Genomic DNA, 18,978 nt, shown 5'->3' on the forward strand with positions numbered 1-18,978 from the left:
GAACAAAAAAAATACCTCAGGTTCATAACAGACAGTGATTGCTTAAACACAACAGAAAACTAAAAGAAGAAGTTAATGACAAAAAAAAAAAAAAAAAAAAAAAAGGTGCATTATCTTTTAGAAATGTGCTTCAAACAAGAGCCTGATTGTCAAAAGTCTGTTCTGGGGTGCCATATGGGAGAAAGGATCAGTTTTCCAACAAAAGGGATTTAAAAATCGAGCAGTTCTCCTGAAGGCTATAAACAGTTTTCCTAATTGTTTCTTTGTGTCTCTCAGAAGATGAGGAGAAAAACAGTTGTGAAACTTTTTGTCTTTAATATCAAAACCTGAAAACCAAGTCTTTTGGCAGAAGTGCAGTGAAACCACTTAAGCTACTGAGTGCAGCCCAGATCAATGCATTCCCCATTTATGAAATTCTGATTATCCTTTTGAATAAAGACTGTTTTAGTAGAAAGGCTTAGCCATAAATTATATGATGAGGAATGAGATTCCAAATACTTGAGAACAGTTTTCAAATGCTTGGGAAATATGCATGAAAATACAAAAATGCTTTTGTAAGAGTGAATGAGTTAAACTAAAGATCTTCCCCTTAAAAACATTTTGGAGCTATTTTATTAACCTGATTCTGTTGAATTATAATGAAAACTTGAAGAAAATAAAGAATGGGAAAAAAAATATAGCTTCTGTTTTTAATTGGTATTGGAAGTAGTTATTTGCACCACTGTAGCTGAGGTAAGTGTCTGGCCCAAAAACCACACTGGCACAGGGAAAGATTTTATTTATTTTAATAAGAACTAGGAATTGTTCCAAGACAGTCTGACTACTGGGAGCAGAGCGTCTGACCAAAATATGCTCACCAGATGGTAGATGTTTCCTTGTGGATAAATGCTGAAAACTGTGCAAACTGTGAAGTAAGGGTGGGAAGGTTCGCTCTTGTTGGTTTCAGTTTTTTAGTTGTCTCTGCAGCTAATAAATGTGAGAGGGAGAAATAAAGCTGGATTTAATGGAAGAAAAGTGTGTCATTATTTATTGCTGAGATATTGTAAATGATTAACTAGGGAAAATTCACAAGCCCTTTTTTCCCCCCCTACCTTAATATCTTTATTACTTTGCTATTCCAAAACTCACTGCAGTTAAATATGACAGGTCCACAATCAATAACAAGAAGGATTGTTTGCTATATAGAAAAATATTTTTAAAAAGAAAGCCCATCCTATGGGCCTGTTGGAAACACGGTACAGTGAGCTGCCCTGCCAGTCTCTGCTTACTGATGTGGCAGGATCTGTGATGTCTTGAAGCCCAGCCTGTCAACTTGCTTGAAAAACTAATGAAGTAGATTTGCCCAAAGGCCCTGCACCAAGCAGTGGCTTTGTTGCTCCTCTTCACAACTCCAGCCCCAATGATGTGACTTCAGACAAAGAGAGCTAGAAAGTACCTCTGCAGAATATGGTGCATTTTGACCAGGAAGCAAGTTGGCTGACATGCCAGGTGATTTATAGCAGGAGAAGCTCAGCAAAGTACTGCAAAGTTGATGGAAAAAAATTTCAATCATAAAATTACACGGAATGGAATGAGTGTCCCAGTGAGAAGGCAGGGCAGCAGGAGAAAACATTTTTAACTTTCTTTGTACTGAGCTTGAAATAAAGACATGTTATAATTCTCTTTCTCATGCTCTCCTCCCCTTATTACTTTCAATGCATTTATTTACTTATTTGTTTTTTTTTGTTTGTTTTGCTTTTTTTCCCCACCCTGTGAATATGTGTCTGCAGTAAGTGTGAGGAGTGGCAAAATCTGGATATGAAGAAGGTAATGGAAATAGATGATGGAGAAATATAACCTGTCTTCACCTTTGCCCTTAGAAAGTCTATTTCTATGAAAATAAATAAATAAAAATAACTTCTAGCCAGTGATTTCCAAAGCAATGAAACATTAACAACGTCTTTCTAATATCGTCATATCTAAGCCTGTGGAAGATAACAGTTCAATATTTAGTAAGTGTGAAAAAATATATATTTATTGAACTGAATTCATTCGTGGGGATTCAGTAGAGGGAAGGGAAATATAATTATAGAAAGAAACTGGGTTTATTGAAGTAGAACTGGAAAATGTAATGCTTTGCAGCTGGCAGAAGAGATGAAAGTATGTGAAAGGAAATTTTTCAGTAATTTTATTTTATTTATGCATTTTTTTACTCATAAAATCGTGAAACAAAGATACTCTAATATATTTTTAAAGACAAATAATTTTTTAAAATGCATCTATGTGGTTCCTAAATTCTTTTACCAAAGTTTTTATTCTAAATCTATTGTAAATAATAGCTGTTTTTCCACAGTTCAAAAAGAAATTAATATTAAGGTCCCAAATACGACAAAGTAATAAACATACGTTACCAATTGTTTATGGTCAAGGTAAATATATCAATTATAATCAATAAGCAAGAAAAGTAACATCGATTTACAAAATATGTGCAACAGCTTGTTGGGTATATATTGACCAAGAGATTGTATTCTATAGAATTGGCTTAGTTTCAGACAAAAGAGTGATTTGCTGAAGAAAAGTTAGTTTTCAAATTGTTTTTAATACTACTTTGATCAAAAAATGTTTTTTTTCCCTTATCCGGAGGTTTAAAGGTCTTTGGTGCAGAAAGTAGTTATAGATGTCGTTATAGATAGATAGCAGTCTTAAGGAGAAGGATTTGGGGGTGTCAGCTGATGAAAGAAACTGCTTTGCAGCACAAAAGGCAAACAGTATTCTGGGTTGCATGACCTGGAGGGTGGTGATTCTGCCTGTCTACTCTGTTCTTGTGGTACCCCACCTGGAGTAATTTGTCCAGTTCTGGAGCCTGCAACACAAGAAAGGACATGGAGCTGTTGAAGCAGGTCCAGAAGAGGGCCACAAAGATGATCAGAGACTCGGAGCACCTCTCCTACAAGGACAGGCAGAGAGAGCTGGGGCTCTTCAGCCTGGAAAAGAGAAGGCTTCCAGGGGAACATTATAACGGCCTTCCAGTACCCAAAGGAAAGATGGGGAGGGAGTTTTTATAAGGGCATACAGAGATAGAATAAGGGGAAATGGTTTTAAACTGGAAGAATGTAGATTTAGACTTGATATTATGAAGAAATTCTTAACTGTGAGGATGGTTGGACACTGAAACAGGTTGTCCAGAGAAGTTGTGGATACCCCCTCCATGGCAGGTGTTCAAGGCCAGGCTGGATGGAGTTCTGTGCAACCTGGTTTAGTGGGAAGTGTCTCTGCCTATAGCAGGGGTCTTGGAACTAGATGACCTTGAAGGTCTCTTCCAACTCAAACATTTCTATGATTTGGTGAGTTTCTTGCAACTACTTTATTAACACACATACATGCGTACATGCACACATTAGCCTAAAAAGCCTCAGTGCCTATTTCTTGGGGGATGTGTTTTTGTGTGTGAAGAGCAGTTAAACAGTCTCAAGTAAACATTTTATCTCCTTTGAGGGAATACACTGCATCTCTCATTCTGAATCCTTCCAATATCATAGACCTTTTTAAAAAAATTCTGGCTGTTTTGTGTCATTTATCCCCCAAATATAAGAGTTTCTGGTTAAAGTAGAAGTATTGATTTCCAAAAGAAAATGAAAATGTGCAGATGGGAAAGAGCTGAGGTATTAGGAAGACGGGAGACCACATGTTGATATTAATATGCAGTTTTTAGTGGGAGAAGGGAAGGAACATATGGAAGAAATTGCATCTTTGAAAGGTAGCAGACAACCACTAGAGAGAAGACCTGTTTGGGGCTTCTTTTTTTCTTCCTTGAAAGACGCTATTCAGCTATGTGGAGGAGAGAAACCTGGCTCAATTTGCAAATGCAAAACCAGACTGCTGCCAGGAAACATTTTCAGGAGTGATTAACAAAGCCAGTTTGCTTTACTAGATTTTCATGAAGGTAAAAAGGTATGCATCTGATTTTGACACAATCAAACAGAGCATCCTTTGCTTTAAGGCAAAAAAGAACTAGCAGTTTTTCTTTGAAAGGGTGTCTCATTATAGAATGCTTATTGCCTTCATAAGAGATGTGACATTTAAATCTACTGAGCACGGACTAAGTGAAAGAAGTAATTTTGAGAAATAAACAACAGAAACTGTCTCAGTTTTCTGAATGAAGGTGAAAGGGTTTTGACAGTATTTACCCTCCAAGATGTTAATTTATTCAGTACTTAAATTAAAGAGAGGGGGAAGGACTGCTTGTATGTGTTGCTAAAAGTGTAGCATGAAATTAGAATTGATTCTGAGGCTGCAGATAAACTGAAATCTCACAAGTGGTAGCAGCACAAGAAGGCTCAAGAGACTCAGGATCAGCACATATTGCTGTAAAGGTATAATTTATGCCTAAAGCCCTCTGCTGTTGCAGGTACAATGTGTACCGAGGAAGGCAGAATATTTTAAATATCAGTTTAAGATTTTGGTTTGAACAGGAGCCTAAATCCAGATTATCAGAACAAGCTGAAGGTACGTTTGGGAAAGGAAAGTATACAAGAATCCATTGTCAAATTTCTTTTCTTCTTAGGTCACATATAGTTTTGTCCCAAGTTAAACATATGTAAACATATGTAAATTTAGTACATATGATTAAAAGAAAAGTGAATCATAATATGATTAAAGAGAAGGGCATTAAGCCAATGTGTCTTTTCCAATCTTACATTTATTTTTAAAAATATTCTGGATACCATAATAAGAATATGAACTGTTCCTTGTCACATGTTCACCCCCCAGTCTGTTAGATATAAGTATTCCAGTGCTACCATACAGCAAGCTGGACAAACAGCCTGTTATCCTTTGTGTGTACTCCATCAATGTGCATGCCCAAGGCAATGCTTTTAAAAACTGAATCTATTATTTTTATTGAGATGGCAAAAAAAGAGCAGTTCTGAGGGACATCACAGGCTCCCTTTTACTGTAAAAGGGATAGTACAATGATGATAGTCTGACAAAGAACAACCCTTAAATAATAAGTTAGTTTAAGTGCAATCATACTGCAGAAATATACCTGGCTGACCCTGTTGCTCAGCAACACATACCTTGTCTCCATTGCTAAAGACACAGCATTTATTTAACCTTTTCTTACCATCACGTTACTCTCATCTCTTCTGCCCAAATTGCTACAGATAGATGAAGCCTGAACACAAAGGAAACCTTGAACCTGTTTTTAAAAAGTTAAATGCATAATGATTTTTTTTTTCTTGTTAATGTCTTTTTTAATGCCCTTTCTTCATGTAGTTATCTAGGAAGAAAACCCTTTCCAATTATGCCAGGGGAAAGAGACCAAGAAACTAAGCACTGTGCTTTCGCTGGTGTTTAAAAAAAAAAAAAAAAAAAAAAAAAAAAAAAAAAGCGAGTGTGTTCAGAAACTGGAACGTTTTATGCAATACAAACACAGTATCTTCTACTGAGAATTTGCAAACTGAGATCTCCATGGCTGCCAGTCAGGTTTCTCTGAACTGGAAAGAGCAAACCCGGTGTTAATGAGTAAAAAGCAAAAAAGGAGGGAAGGCAGCTATTTAACCAGCTGAACAGAGGAAATAAGTGTCAGCTGTTGATATTTGGTTTTATTCATTAAATGTGAACTTCTCACATAAGTCTAGCAAAGAGCCAGAAAAGGGTTTAATTAATAATGTAACTCTACTTAAAGTACTTTCAAGTTCAAGAGGGAATTTTAAGAGCCTTTTACTGGCTTTAAGGGCAAAGTGGAATTTTATTTGAGAGTTTGTAGTTGGCAATATGAGAACTGAAAAACATCTAGAAATAGGGGTAAAAAAAATAGATGCCAGTTCAATTTTATACCAACAACACCAAATCAGTGTTTATGGAAATGTTATTGTAATTAATCCATATCTGTAGTTAATTTAATCCTTAAAATAACATATAATAAATACTAAGATTGAAGGGGGAGGTTTATCTTTCTTATTTTAAAGCTGAACAAATTATTTTCATAAAAACTGCAAATTAACCTTTGTGAAGAAGACACTGAATATCTCTTCTGTGAAAAGTAACTACAGCAGCAGTGCTTCTGATTAGAAAGTATATTTAAATATTTGGTTTCTATGTATCATATGTCTTTATATAGTTTTATATGCATTATGTTCAATAATACAAAAGGGATGGATCTCCTGTATCTTTAGTTGTCTAGTAATTGAATATTCAGGCCAAATGACTTTCATAGCGTTCTCAAAGGAATAAACAAAGATAGATGGACCTCTATTGTACACTGATGTGACTCCAGACATGTTCCTCCTTCTCTTCATTTACAACAGGAGCAGCAGTCTGGCCTTAGTCTCTATAAGCCTGACTGTGTCAGTTAGAGCTCCTGAACCCCTTAGCAACACAGTATGCATTTGCTGAATCAAAATTAGTAAAAGAGGCAGTAACTTAGAAAATGCAGTGCAGAGATAACAAAATACATCTGTTCGGAAATTATTTGGATTTCAGCCTACTTAGATGGCTAAAAAAAAATAAGGGAAAAATAAAAAGATAAGAGAAATATTAGCTCCTATGCAAAAAAAGAAAAAAAAAGTTAATATGTTCAGACTACTATAGGTCAATATTGTTTTGGTTAAAGAGGATAGAAATGTTATAGCTTTTATTTCCAAAGACTGAGAAAAGGATGAGTATTAAGCCCCTTGTTTTGCCTTATCTGCAAAGCTGTTCGAGTAGTGGAGACACTTCAATACACTTGTCTTAGTATATAGAATATGAAAACAAAAGTTCTTAGTTTGTTTTCATTATAATTCATCCATATTTTCCACCTGTTTACTGTAAAACATTATGCTGTACCATCTGAGAATATGGCATTGCTTGTGTTCATAATTCGTGTTCTGTATTACTACTGATAATTTAGCAGTTACTGAACATGTAGTCACAAAGGACTGTAAATTTAACATGAGATGAAGCTAGTAAAAAATATAATTTCTAGTGGAATCTCTGAAGTGCTTCACAATAAAAAGTACTTGCATCTGCAGTTCTGCAGCTTAAATGATGTCTATGTTTTCTTTTTTTTTTCCTTCAGTAGCTTTTCAGTTTTTAGTTATTATAATTTCTTCTTTATTTCACTTTTAATAAATCAGTAATGATCAGGATCCAAATTTCCTCTTAAAAAAGAAAAAAAAAAAATTGGTCCCTAACAGAAGAGAATAAGCAGAGTGTAAAACAGAGCATCATGTTAAAAATGTCAAAGCACTTATCTACAAATAGTACATTCATTATCCTTGTGGTAATAAATACAGCAAATATGCTAAAACTGACAGCTTTTGTCTTTTGAGTTTGTTTGTTCTTCATAAAACTAGGAGCTCAGTTCTTCTTTTATTTCACAAGGAGCAGTATTTTCCTTCCCTATAATTTCCTATATCAAAGGGATCACACTATTTGTAGAATGATAAAAGACAAATTGGCTTTTAATTAAGAAAAGAAAAAAAAAATCCCAGGGTAATTATACAATAAGTAGTCCCAAACAGTGCTAATAGAAACAATACATGCATGTTCAGTTAAGAATAGACTGATCAATGTGCAGAACAAAATGTGAGATTTCCAGTATTAGCATTTCAGTGTGCAAATACTGACATTTTGTCCACAAATGAAACACGCTAACCAACAGTGTACATCAATAAACAGAGATACTGCCAATCTTTTGTTTCATCAGTGTTTTTATAAAAAAAAAAGAATATCCAAACTTCAGGAAGCATCAGTGAACAAATACACTTCCAGTTAAATATTTCTCTTTCTGAAGGCAATCACTTTTCTTAACACATGAAGAAGCTGCCTGAAGACCAGCTAACACTACTTTTTTTAGCTTTTTTAGGCAGAAAAAAAAAGTTGGCAACAATTTCCATATTAATGAGTTCTGTAAAATATGAATTACTTGGAGGAGGAAGTGGAAAGTGAACACACTTCACACACTCAAGTGAATGCTCAGACATTCTAAAGGACAATGTTCTTGCTTCTCCTGAGTTAAATGAATCTTTAATTTTTTTTGTTTTCAAATCAAATAAAATACAAGAGGAAGGCTAATGCATGCTTCTCATTACCAGAGCATACTGCTATCCACACCTGAGGCAAGCTTCCTTTGAGGGCATATGCTTGACATTCATGGATTTGACCCTCACAGATAGGGAAGAATCTGCAGCCAGATGAGCTTTTATTACCACATCTGTATGATGCAGGAAATACAACTCACTGCTAGTGTTTTAGGAAGGAAAGCAGTTGTGTTCTGCTCTCGAAGGAATAGTAATAAGTACTGTGACTCTTTTTTAACTCAATAAGCTGTAGATCAGAAGCTTACAGTCTCCTAAATCCAGAGAATCAAGAAATTTAGCATAAGATGTTGGTCTTGGCATTTTCAAGCAGCCCCCTGTTCCGCTGACATGTCCAACTCCACCCAGCTGTTGCAGCATGGCCAGGCATCAAATGCCAGTGTCTAGGCCTCAGTTTGAAATTGCATTTCTGAGGATTATTTAGAATACAACTTAAAATTATTTTGTTTACCATAAGCACAATAAAAAATGTATTGTTGAGTAAGTTTTTGCACAGTTGAATTGATTATTTTCATTTCTAGTTCATAAAATACTCTTTAAGCTTTTGTTGAGTGCATTTAATGTGTATCATCCATTCACATTGTTTTTGATTACAAGAACATTATAAATGAGTAATATAGAACATATAGACTGAGTATGTTCTCCACCCTGATTTGGAAGATTTGGTTGGAAATACTGCATTTCTGAGTAAAAGTAAACACTCCTAGTCAGCCTAGTTATATTTGCTTTGGCACTAATAGTTGATAATCAAGGAAAGGAAATGTAGAAAGACATTTCATTTAAAGCCTCATGTTGTTGTCCTTCTTATGTTAACTAATTATCAACTAGTTAGTTGACAATCATGGGAAATCACTATTAAAAAACAGGTTCTTTAAAGTTTTTATAACCATTTGAGAATGGTACATATTTTTCATTAATAAAAATGTGATATTTTCCTTTCCAGATTGGACATGTATGTTGCTTTTAAGATATCTTTCCATAGACATATGAGAAGAACAGAGATTTAGGTGTGTATTAAGGAGAAAAGACTTCTTAAAGACAAGGATATTTTTTCAAGTTATGTGTAAGCATGTACAACAAGATTTATTTAAAAATGTACTTTGCCTCTGAGTAGGGGATTTTCCAAATGTAGACTTGAATTTAGCAGGATTTATGAATCAGGAAAAGCAATATCATTGCTGTTTTGTGTAGATTTTCAAGTAATTTCTTTTCTGAAATAGCTATGTCAGATTTGGATGTATTGAGTACAGTAGTTAGTTCACTCTTGGTCTGTGCAGACATTCTTGAAATTTAATCCTTGCCTCCCAGGTTTAACTAAAACCCATACATGTAGTTAGATGATAACCGCAGTATTCATGAGTTTGATAATACAGTGTTCATCCGTGTCACATTTGATACTCCTATGGACTTTTTAGTGTCTACTGAGAATGTCTGCAGAATTTCTTAGAGGAAAAAAAACCCAAACACCTGTAGATTCTACTCATGCAAATGTATGTGTGTAATATAAGTCACATTGCCATACATTGCCATATAGCCTCCCTGTGTGATACACTGGGAACCCAGAGATGACACTGAAGTCATTAGGACTGAGGAAACTTTCTGCTCATTGGCTCAAGCCAGCAAAATAAATTTGTAGGGAAAAACTTGAGGCCATTAAAAGATTGAAACAGGACCAGCATGATAAAATTTAGAGAACGATAGGAAAAAAAAGATCAGAAACATATTAATTGCTCCTTAAAATAATAATCTTCATTTTGCATGTGTTCTATTGCCTAGACATCAGGCAGCAAAGAAAGGAGTAGCATTCACTAACAATTGCTTAAGCTTTTACACTTTACATTTGTATCATGTATAGATTGGATATAAAAGTAGGGAAGGTGGAAAAAATTTCAGGAAGAATACTGCAGCTATGTGCATAATTTTCACAGGGAGTTCTGCATCCATTAAAGGAACAGAAAATAATGAAACTTAAATATGTTATGAAACTTAAGATGCCTAAGAGAAAAAGGTTGCCCTGGGGGTGCATGGATTTGATACTGACATCTGTACTCAAGCAGAATGTTTTCTTACTATGAGGAATTTTATTTGAATGAGATTAAATTGTTCCCCTAACTAATATAAAAGATTAGTAGTATTTCTTTCACCAAGGAAAAAGAACAAACAATATTTGTTGAGACAGAATAATAGATGCAATTGTCTATTTTTCACATAGTAATCATGTCAGATTCATAATTTTACATACATTCCCTTTTGAAAAGAATTTTCAATGACAAGCCACAATATTTTGTTACAGTGCTCAGAATGAAATTGCCAGTTTCAGGACAGACATCCTTGTCACAATTGCCTTTAAAAGAAACATATCACCAACTATTTTACAAACGCATACTACCATAACATTTTAAATTTGAATGTGCATAAGGTGGAATCCAATTTCCATTCACAACGTAGTGGTCATAACTTTAAACATTTTGGTAATTATAATATGTTTTGTTTTGATCTGAATAGTCCAGAAGATCTCTCTACAAAGAGAAATTACAATTAAAAAAAAAAAAAAAAAAAAGAGGATTCAAGATCTCAAGAAAAGTTTCAGAACTTTGCATTTCCTATAAAATTCAAAATTTTCAACAAGTAAATGCTTGTATATTGCCTGGCCAAACTAGTAAAAAATAAATTGCTTTGATAATTTTATTGTTTCTCCAGATTTCCTGTGTCTCTAGGAAAGAGTTGTAAATAAATCAGTTTATCTGGGAAATGGTACCAGTTGGGACCCAGCTGATTGCATTTAATGTGTACTTTCTCAGGTAGCTTTGTTTTATTGACTTGATGTTTGAGAAGTCCAGATGCTAATGCTCCTAATGATTAGCCACTCTTTTTGACTTTTGGTAACAAGAATTCTCATGCAGCTAATATCAAACAGAACTTTGTGCTCTACATCTGTCATTTCAAAATTCCCATTTTTGAATTCCCCTAGTCTCAAGTATGTAGTACATTTTCTCCCTATTCTACTCCCTACAATCTTCTCTCCTACTTCCAAGGCCCCATGATGCAAAATGTCATTTTGCCGGTCTTCAGTTCCAGTGATAACTTTAATCTTACTGATTTTAATAGGCTTTTCAAATACAATCCCATAGAAGTCCCCCGTAGAAGGAGGCTTGCCCCAGAAGTACTCATCAATGCTACTGTAAGCCTTGCTTGCTTCGTAGTTTTCAAATACATTCATATTGGTGTGCAAGTTTGCAGGGGGGTTGTCAGGGATATCAAATGATTCCTCTTCAAAATCATCATCCTTTAGTTTGTTTTCAGCTCCTTTGTAAGATGAATAGTATCCCATGTGCTGGAACAGGGATGGCTTAAAACGTATCACTTCCTTTTGAGCTAACAGCCCACGAAAGTGGATCAACAGCCAATCGCAAGGCATTTCTTGGTAAAACATCAACAAAAAATGGGCCAGGCGTGGGAGGTCATGGGAATGGTAAAGCTTTCCAATATACCCCAGTTTGGAGAATTCCAAAGTTACCCAGTAGGATCCTTCTCTTGAGGTAATTACTTTCTTAACAGTGGTCAAAAAGTTCTTTGAACAGCGAACATCATCTTCTAGCATCACATAATAGTCAGAAAGATTAGCACAAAAGTTAAGCAGGAAAGCATAATCAACATTTTGTTTGGATCGAAACTTCACGCGGTCTTCTGGGTCATTGTAATTTCTCTTGAGACCATCCAGTATTGGATAATACTCCTCAGGGACATGAATAACTATTAGTCTGCCTGCAATTATGTGATGTGCAAATTTCTGTGAAATATCCTGGACCATCCCTTCACACCAGGCTGAATCAAAATCTGCCAGCTGTACTACCACTGTGATTTCTTTAAGTTCCTCATAACTTGACTGTTCAAATATGGACTTGATGGTCTCAAGCAAGTAGTTTCCTTTTTTCCGTTTCACAGAAGATAGCCCGATTGTAAGATACCCTGTACAAACGAGAAATCAGACAAAAACAGAGAATCTGACATTGCAAACTAGTTTCAAAGCTATCATCTAGGGCTGTGTTAATGTTAAATAAAGCTTTTGAATGGTGAAGTCTGAGAATTTGTTGTGTGAACCTACTGAGATGCATGCAGCAAAGAATGTTTATTCCTTTTTCATGAAACAAGAATCATACTGCATACTGGTGTGAAATGGACAAAATCCAAAACAACGTGAATGTGTGTGCCCGGACAGGAAAAAATCTATTGATACAAAATTCAATGTTAAGACTATGAAATCTGCTGAAAGAAAAGTTATTATGATTTATGATTCACACAATAGTTTTGAAACAAGGCACTGTGAAGTACAGCACCAAAACATGAACTAAACTTTTATCATTTTAAGCACAATACAGAACTAATTCCATTTATGCATGTATTTACCATTATATAATGGTAAATACATGCATTTTATTAATTTTACAATTTGAATGTTGCATGGATAATTTTTCTCTGCAGTTTCATTTTCAGTTTTAACTGAACTTGTCCAATTTTCCCATTGAATTTTTTTCTAACTCTCTTTCAGAACTCACTGAGTAAGCATACGTAAGTTCCTTTTGCAAGATGTAATTTGGACATCATTTTGAAATAGAAAGAACCACTGCATATCTGTATTTCCATGAGCTGTTTTTAATGCTGCTACATTTTGCTGGGGAGAGATGCATCTTCTTTGTAAGCAAACAATTTTAATCTCTGCTGCTTTGCAGTTATTATTATCACATATTTCTTTCCTGGCAGTCCAAATCAGTACTTTCAGATATCTTCTGACATATCTCTATTTTAACATAACAAATGCTAGGACTTGATAATTAAGATGAGTCTGCCCCAACTTTCTTACAAAAGTGTTTTTTAAAAGACTACGCTGATATGGTGATGCATAGTTTTCCTTGAATCTAAACTCCACTTAAATTGTAATTGTACAGTGAAGTACAATCCCTAGAAGCCAGGCATGCTGCCTACATAGTCAGAATTTTCTCAAATCTAATTTGAACAAACTATACCTTACAGATTTCTATGAAGATCAGTAAGTCACAAGTGATTGTATTTTAGTCTGTGCTTGGACTTTGAAGCCCTGTTTACGCTGGTGAAATGATTGATTTGGAAGGACTGCTGGATAAAATTGAAGTATGTCTATATTTCACTTCAAGATGAAAGTCTTGAGCCCTGCTTGAAGTCAGAATGAGCATACAGCTTGTTCGGCTGGGAGAAGGCTGGCAGAAGAATCCTCCCATACCATCTCCATAAATAGTGCAACTCCTATCTCCAGTTATCATAGTTAAATGAACAATGAATTCCAGCTGCAAGACTGATCCAACAGGGGACCTGAAGGCTGTATCTGATCCCAATCATATTGATTGTACAGGCACAGTCTGTGTCTAGTCTTAGGGAGTGGCTGCAGAGCACCATCATCATCTGCATAGCTCCCGGTTCCTGAATCATCTCTCCCAGCTTTGGAGAAGATCCACAAAAATATCCATAGACCATATGGGGCTGCCTGAAGGACAGCTTATGAGGCAGACATGTGATTAGAAGATAAAGAAGTTGTAGGATACTCACTGCTGGGTCTGAATTAGCAGCTATCCAAGAACTGCCTGTGCAGAGATACCTGTCCCACCACACTCTCTGAGATCCTCACTGTTTAATTAATTTATCTTGCCTAGAAATACCACAGGAACTATATGGATTTCACCCATTTTAAATTACCTCATTTCATAACATTCAGATTGCAGTTACTTACTTTTCCTTGGCAAAGGCGTGCCAGCTAGGTAGCGATAGGAAATGTTTATAGATCCTGAGAAATTAGACAAATCTTTGTATGTGTGAGCATAGCGCTCTGGGTTGAGCTGGTGCGTGGCTGTTTCTCTGATTAATTGCTTGTCCCCTTCCTATTAGTGAGAAAACAAGAAGAATAGGAGAGGGAGAGAGATAGAGAGAAACACATTTATGAATGCTAGCCAGAAAGGCAACACAGACAGGCAGGTTTCCAAGAATAACATTTTTCAGTGTCAGCTTTCTTGAAAGCATGTAGATGTTACCTCATTTTTTAAAACCCATTACTGAATATCACACATTTTTGGTTGCAGGAAATAACTTTTCAGATTATGGTAAAAAGAAAAGAAGAAAAAATAGTTTGGACAAAAATTCTTTAAATGTTGTTTTTTGAAAGGTTTTGGATCAGTTAATTATCACAAAAAAAAAAAAAAAAAAAATGATGGCATACTCAGAACAGGGAAAAGAGGACATCAATTCACAACACATGAGATAATTTTCCTTGAAAGAAGTGGTGGAGGAGATCTTTTTGAAAATACTTTCAGTGATTAAAAACAAAACAGCCCAAACCAATCCTCAAACAAGAAAACTATCAAAGAAGCCCTAAACAGAGCAAAGAGCAGAAGAGCAGTTTACATCACCACATTCTCTCTCCCCATCCCCTATTCTTGTTTTTTTGTTTGTTTGTTTGTTTTTCTTTCAAGAGGCCTCCTGAGCCTTAATGAAATCACACAAGGGAAAGAGAGACTTCATCAGCAGCAAATCATCCATAGAATCTTTCCCTCAGTCCTTAAAAAAAAAAAAAAAGTATATAACAAGATGCAGCACCATGAGACTGTTTACAATTTACACTGTTTGATCCTAGTCTGATGACAGGCCAATTAAGAAATGAGTTTCTTTCTTCTACTATAGTATGTTACTATGCTAAAAAATGTCCTGACCTGTCATTAAATGAGAGCATTGTGCAGCATTAGTTCCGATTCTAACAAGAATAACAGTAAGCAAAATTTATGTTTGATAGTATAAATATTCTAGATATGTGAAGATGTATTTTATGGTAAAAATAAATATTCCTGTAAACCAATCCCATGTACATTTTAAGTTTACTATTTTTCTTTCATAGAAGAGTAAATAATTGGCATCTGAGTTCAGCAAAGATCTTTTGGATGATGTCCTGCACTTTTATAGTCTTTAGTGCTGCTACACTATTTCACATTTTCTCATAAGTTAGGTGAAGAAGTTTCATTCTAGGTTAAAATGCAAATCAGTGGACTGGCTCCACACCAAAACAGAAAACAGCAACAAGCAACAACAAATGCACACAACAATTGCTCTAGTACTAATATTACTTTTTCAAACAGTGTTTTTCATTAAGGTCAAAATGTCATCTGTCATTCCAAAACTGAACACCAAAATTCTTCATTTCGTAGGATGTGAGAATGGAAATCCAACTTATTGCATAAAGTTTAAAAATAATTTGAAATTGGAAATGTCAAGACAAAATGTTAAAATGAACTGACCACACAAAACCAAACCAAAACAAAGAAAAACAATTTATTTATTTATTTATTTATTTTCATTTTACTCTTGAAGGAATGCCTCTTATGGGTAGATTTTGCTTTTCATTGAAAAAAAATGAATGGAAACCAAAACTGAAATACTGATTTTTCCTTAAATATAAGATCTGTTTTGTTTTTGTTTTTCTCTTTCTGACTGCTGTGGAGAGATCAATGAAGATAAGAGCTAATTATTCTCTTTAGCTGTCTTCTTTGTTTCTACAATATCTCTGGCTCTTCTTTCTTAATTAACTTTTAGAACATGTTCTACCATTTGCTGAATCTTGAAGGATTTGTGTGTCAGGATAGTTCAAAGTGCTCCATTTTTATATACATACACTGCTCCACTAAAGATTCTATGTCAACTACAATATTGCTGCTGTTTTCACAGTGCCCAAATAAGGCTGGTATTCATAGAAGAGTTAGGAAGCCATGCTTCACTTACAATATGTAAGTGTAGAACAAGTCACAGTATCTCAACAGAGATATTGCAATATAAGTTATATTAATTCAGAATGTTTTCTAAATGTTTGGACGAAGTGGCACTCACACTATAGCAGAACCATAAGCATATATCAGCACTGCATACCATCTATTAAAACAATTTAAACAATTTCTCCAGGTGAGCCATTAATTTCCACAGTCATTACTTTCCACTTCCACAGGAAATGCCCTGCAGAGTCCAATGAAAGGGTTTCTTCGGACATGCAAGTTTCTCTTTGTGAAACAGGAAAATCCTCCCTTCCTTTGTCACAGTGTATCTCAGTTTTAATTTGTACCTTCCTGAAGGTCTGCTCATTACATGTCGCATGTGGTGAAAGTGGTACCAGCTGTCCAAGACTGGAAAGAGCAGCTGGGCAATTACACACATACTCTGTCACTTATTTACAGGAGATCTTCCAGCAGGAAACAAGCTGTAGTTAGAAAGTCAAAAGGCCTTCAGGACTCCAAGAACTTTCAGATTCTGATTTCCTGAGGGATACTGGTTAGTTTGCTGTCCTCGAAATCTATCCGGAACTGTGTCTCTCCTCACCACTAACACTAAAGCTGCTCATTTTTTTTTTTTTTACCTCAGCAGAGCACACACACTAGTAAATTAACAGAGCTGTCAGACATGGTCAGAAAAGTTGAAAATAAAAATAAATAAATAAGATAAAAAGTCAACAACCTGACACATTTGAAAAATGCTTGATGGACCATAAATGTATCAAGAGATCAGAGAAAACTGTCAGGAGATTTGGCAATAGACTTGGCTGGGAGATACATGAATGCAAACATGCCAGAACTGTGATGAGAGAAGCAATGAAGAAGAGTGAATTTCTAAAAAAGGGGGGAAAAGGAGCAAATTAAGAATAAGACATGGAGCCATCTGGGGAGTTGGCAAATGGGATAGGAAAAGATTTCAAAAACAAATCAAGAGGAACGCCATTAGCAGTGATAATAAAAGCACTTTCAGAGACATCTGGGGGAGTTTGAAGCAATTACTGAAAGAAGAAAATACTGCTAGGAAAAAAAAAAATTGATAAGCCAGGTCATATTCAATCACAATGAAGAAATCATGAATAAATCAAACAGTGTAAAATCTTAGTGCTAGTGCTGTTAGAGAAAGCATTATATCAGTAATGGAGTAACGTACTGAAAGTATGAGTTATCTTTTTGAAAGTTCAAAAAGCACTAGGATGGCCTTAATTGTATTCACAAAGTTAACATTATTGCAGTGGGTAATGCAGTGAGTAAAATGTTTTTAATTAATATCACTACTAAGACACACATTGTTGTGATAAATTCATATAAGCATTTTACTATTTACGTATTGCACATATTTCATATTATTGTATTGCTATTCAGATCCAGCGAAGACTTCACCTTCCACAATATTGGGAAGTCTGTACTGCCCCATTAGATGAGTCAGACAAAGAAGAATTACAAAGTCATTCATTAGTTCAACTTAAAATCAAGAAAAAAGACTGTCTAATTGTATCACAATGCTATATGTTAGTTTAGTCATTTTATTATTTGTTAGCTCCACCTTTTTGGCTATCATGCCCTTCCACTGGGCCCAATCCAATTTCTGATGAACTGGAAATTCAAAATATAACTAATACTTCAGGTCATACGTCTCATTCTCCAGTGAGACGTCGATAGGGTACATATAAATTGCAGGTTATGTTACATTCTCAACAACCTACTTGTTGAAATTCTTAACAGACTTTTTGATTATTTATTTATTTATTTATTTATTGCTATCATTGACTTACACTAGGTGTCATTTCCATCTAATTGTTCACACTGTAGCACCGAACCTAGAAGATTCAAATCTGGGAAACAGAATATGACAAAAACATAGAATAAAAGCAGTGAAAAGAAATTATTCATACAAGAGCCTAAAAGTAATATGGAATTAATGTAGATTCTCTTCTATAATTATATTCCCTATCATCATGTAATGTAGTATTTACAGGTATGATTCGTAGTATGGACTGAAGAAGGAGCTCCTAGTTTACCTGAATATTCCAGATGTAGGCAATTTCTACATTAAAACTGAAGAAATGAAGAAATATGGGAAATACAGGATACATTTTGGCTTAGAAAGAGGTATCTGATAGAAAAAAATCTTCTACATTCATTTTCTCCTATACTTAGAACGAAAACTAAAGGACAGTTCAGATCTTACTGACACACCTATGTGTGTTGTGTATTGATGACTTCATCAGGACGCACTTTTCTGTTAACTGTACACTAAAAGGAGGAGACTACAGGAATTATGAACCTTAATGATTCACTGTATTTTATTGTTCCAGAATTTCTTTCATCTAAGAAACTTACCAAAACATAACCATCTTCAATGTACAAATTCATGAAGAGCAAGCAAATGACAAGGACGCCTAAGAATGACACTGCTGATCGTTTCCGCAAGCATCTCATTTTATCAAAATATTTCAAGTTGTGTCTCATATGAAGAAAGGCATACGGTAGTGTCACCTATGAAAGAAAATCACAGTGTTACAAGAACTCTTCATCTACCTGATAGGTACGAGAGCAAAACAATATGTATCAAAACTCTTCAAATATACATAGAATATACTCTTTAAGGTGGGATTTATTTCATGTAATCTTGGTCATCTTCAAGCTACATCTATAATCCTACCTATAATTTAACCTTCCTTTTCCAGTCAATAAAGAAAAGCACACTTTATCCTACCCATTTTAGGCTGGCACTATCAAAACATTGTGACAGGAGAACATCAGCTATTCAGTTCCCCCTGCATAAATTTCTTAGATTCCATCTAGATGACTAGCAAAGATGATTTGTACCTGTACTTCCTTTCAAATACAGCTCAAGCCAAAAGGCCAGGAAGAATTTATTTCTCGTCTAAATATCCTTGCCAATGGGAAAAGTGTGGATACTCCCAGGCATCAATGAGGCATCTTTCCTGCAAAAAGGAGGTAACATCAGGAATCTGCAGCACCCCTCAGCCTCAGACACTTGTACTAGTATGAAAAAAACTTCCATCAGAGCAGTTATTTTCTCCACTGATTGTGGAAGAAAGATCAGTGTCTACCTTAGA

General features: G+C 35.1%; 1 protein-coding gene across 1 annotated transcript; it reads right to left on the reverse strand.

The window, feature by feature from the left end:
• Positions 1 to 10,872: 10,872 nt before the first annotated feature.
• Positions 10,873 to 18,385, reverse strand: MGAT4C (MGAT4 family member C). Its single transcript, XM_031589593.2, has 3 exons — positions 18,236 to 18,385; positions 13,822 to 13,969; positions 10,873 to 12,029 (listed from the first exon to the last, which is right to left on the reverse strand). The coding sequence occupies exons 1-3, from the start codon at positions 18,362 to 18,364 to the stop codon at positions 10,873 to 10,875; spliced, it is 1,434 nt and encodes a 477-aa protein (XP_031445453.2). The 5' UTR covers positions 18,365 to 18,385.
• Positions 18,386 to 18,978: the final 593 nt, after the last annotated feature.

Source organism: Phasianus colchicus, chromosome 1, assembly GCF_987193195.1.
Source record: "Phasianus colchicus chromosome 1, bPhaCol1.hap1.1, whole genome shotgun sequence".
Taxonomy (NCBI): Eukaryota; Metazoa; Chordata; class Aves; order Galliformes; family Phasianidae; genus Phasianus; species Phasianus colchicus.

What these genes read in the sequence shown, in the direction of transcription:
- MGAT4C (XM_031589593.2), bottom strand. Translation starts at nt 18,364, where the DNA reads ATGAGACACAACTTGAAATATTTTGATAAAATGAGATGCTTGCGGAAA. An exon ending in TTGAAGATGGTTATGTTTTG is followed by an intron (nt 13,970 to 18,235) that starts GTAAGTTTCTTA and finishes TCTCACTAATAG; the next exon opens with GAAGGGGACAAGCAATTAAT. An exon ending in CACGCCTTTGCCAAGGAAAA is followed by an intron (nt 12,030 to 13,821) that starts GTAAGTAACTGC and finishes TCGTTTGTACAG; the next exon opens with GGTATCTTACAATCGGGCTA.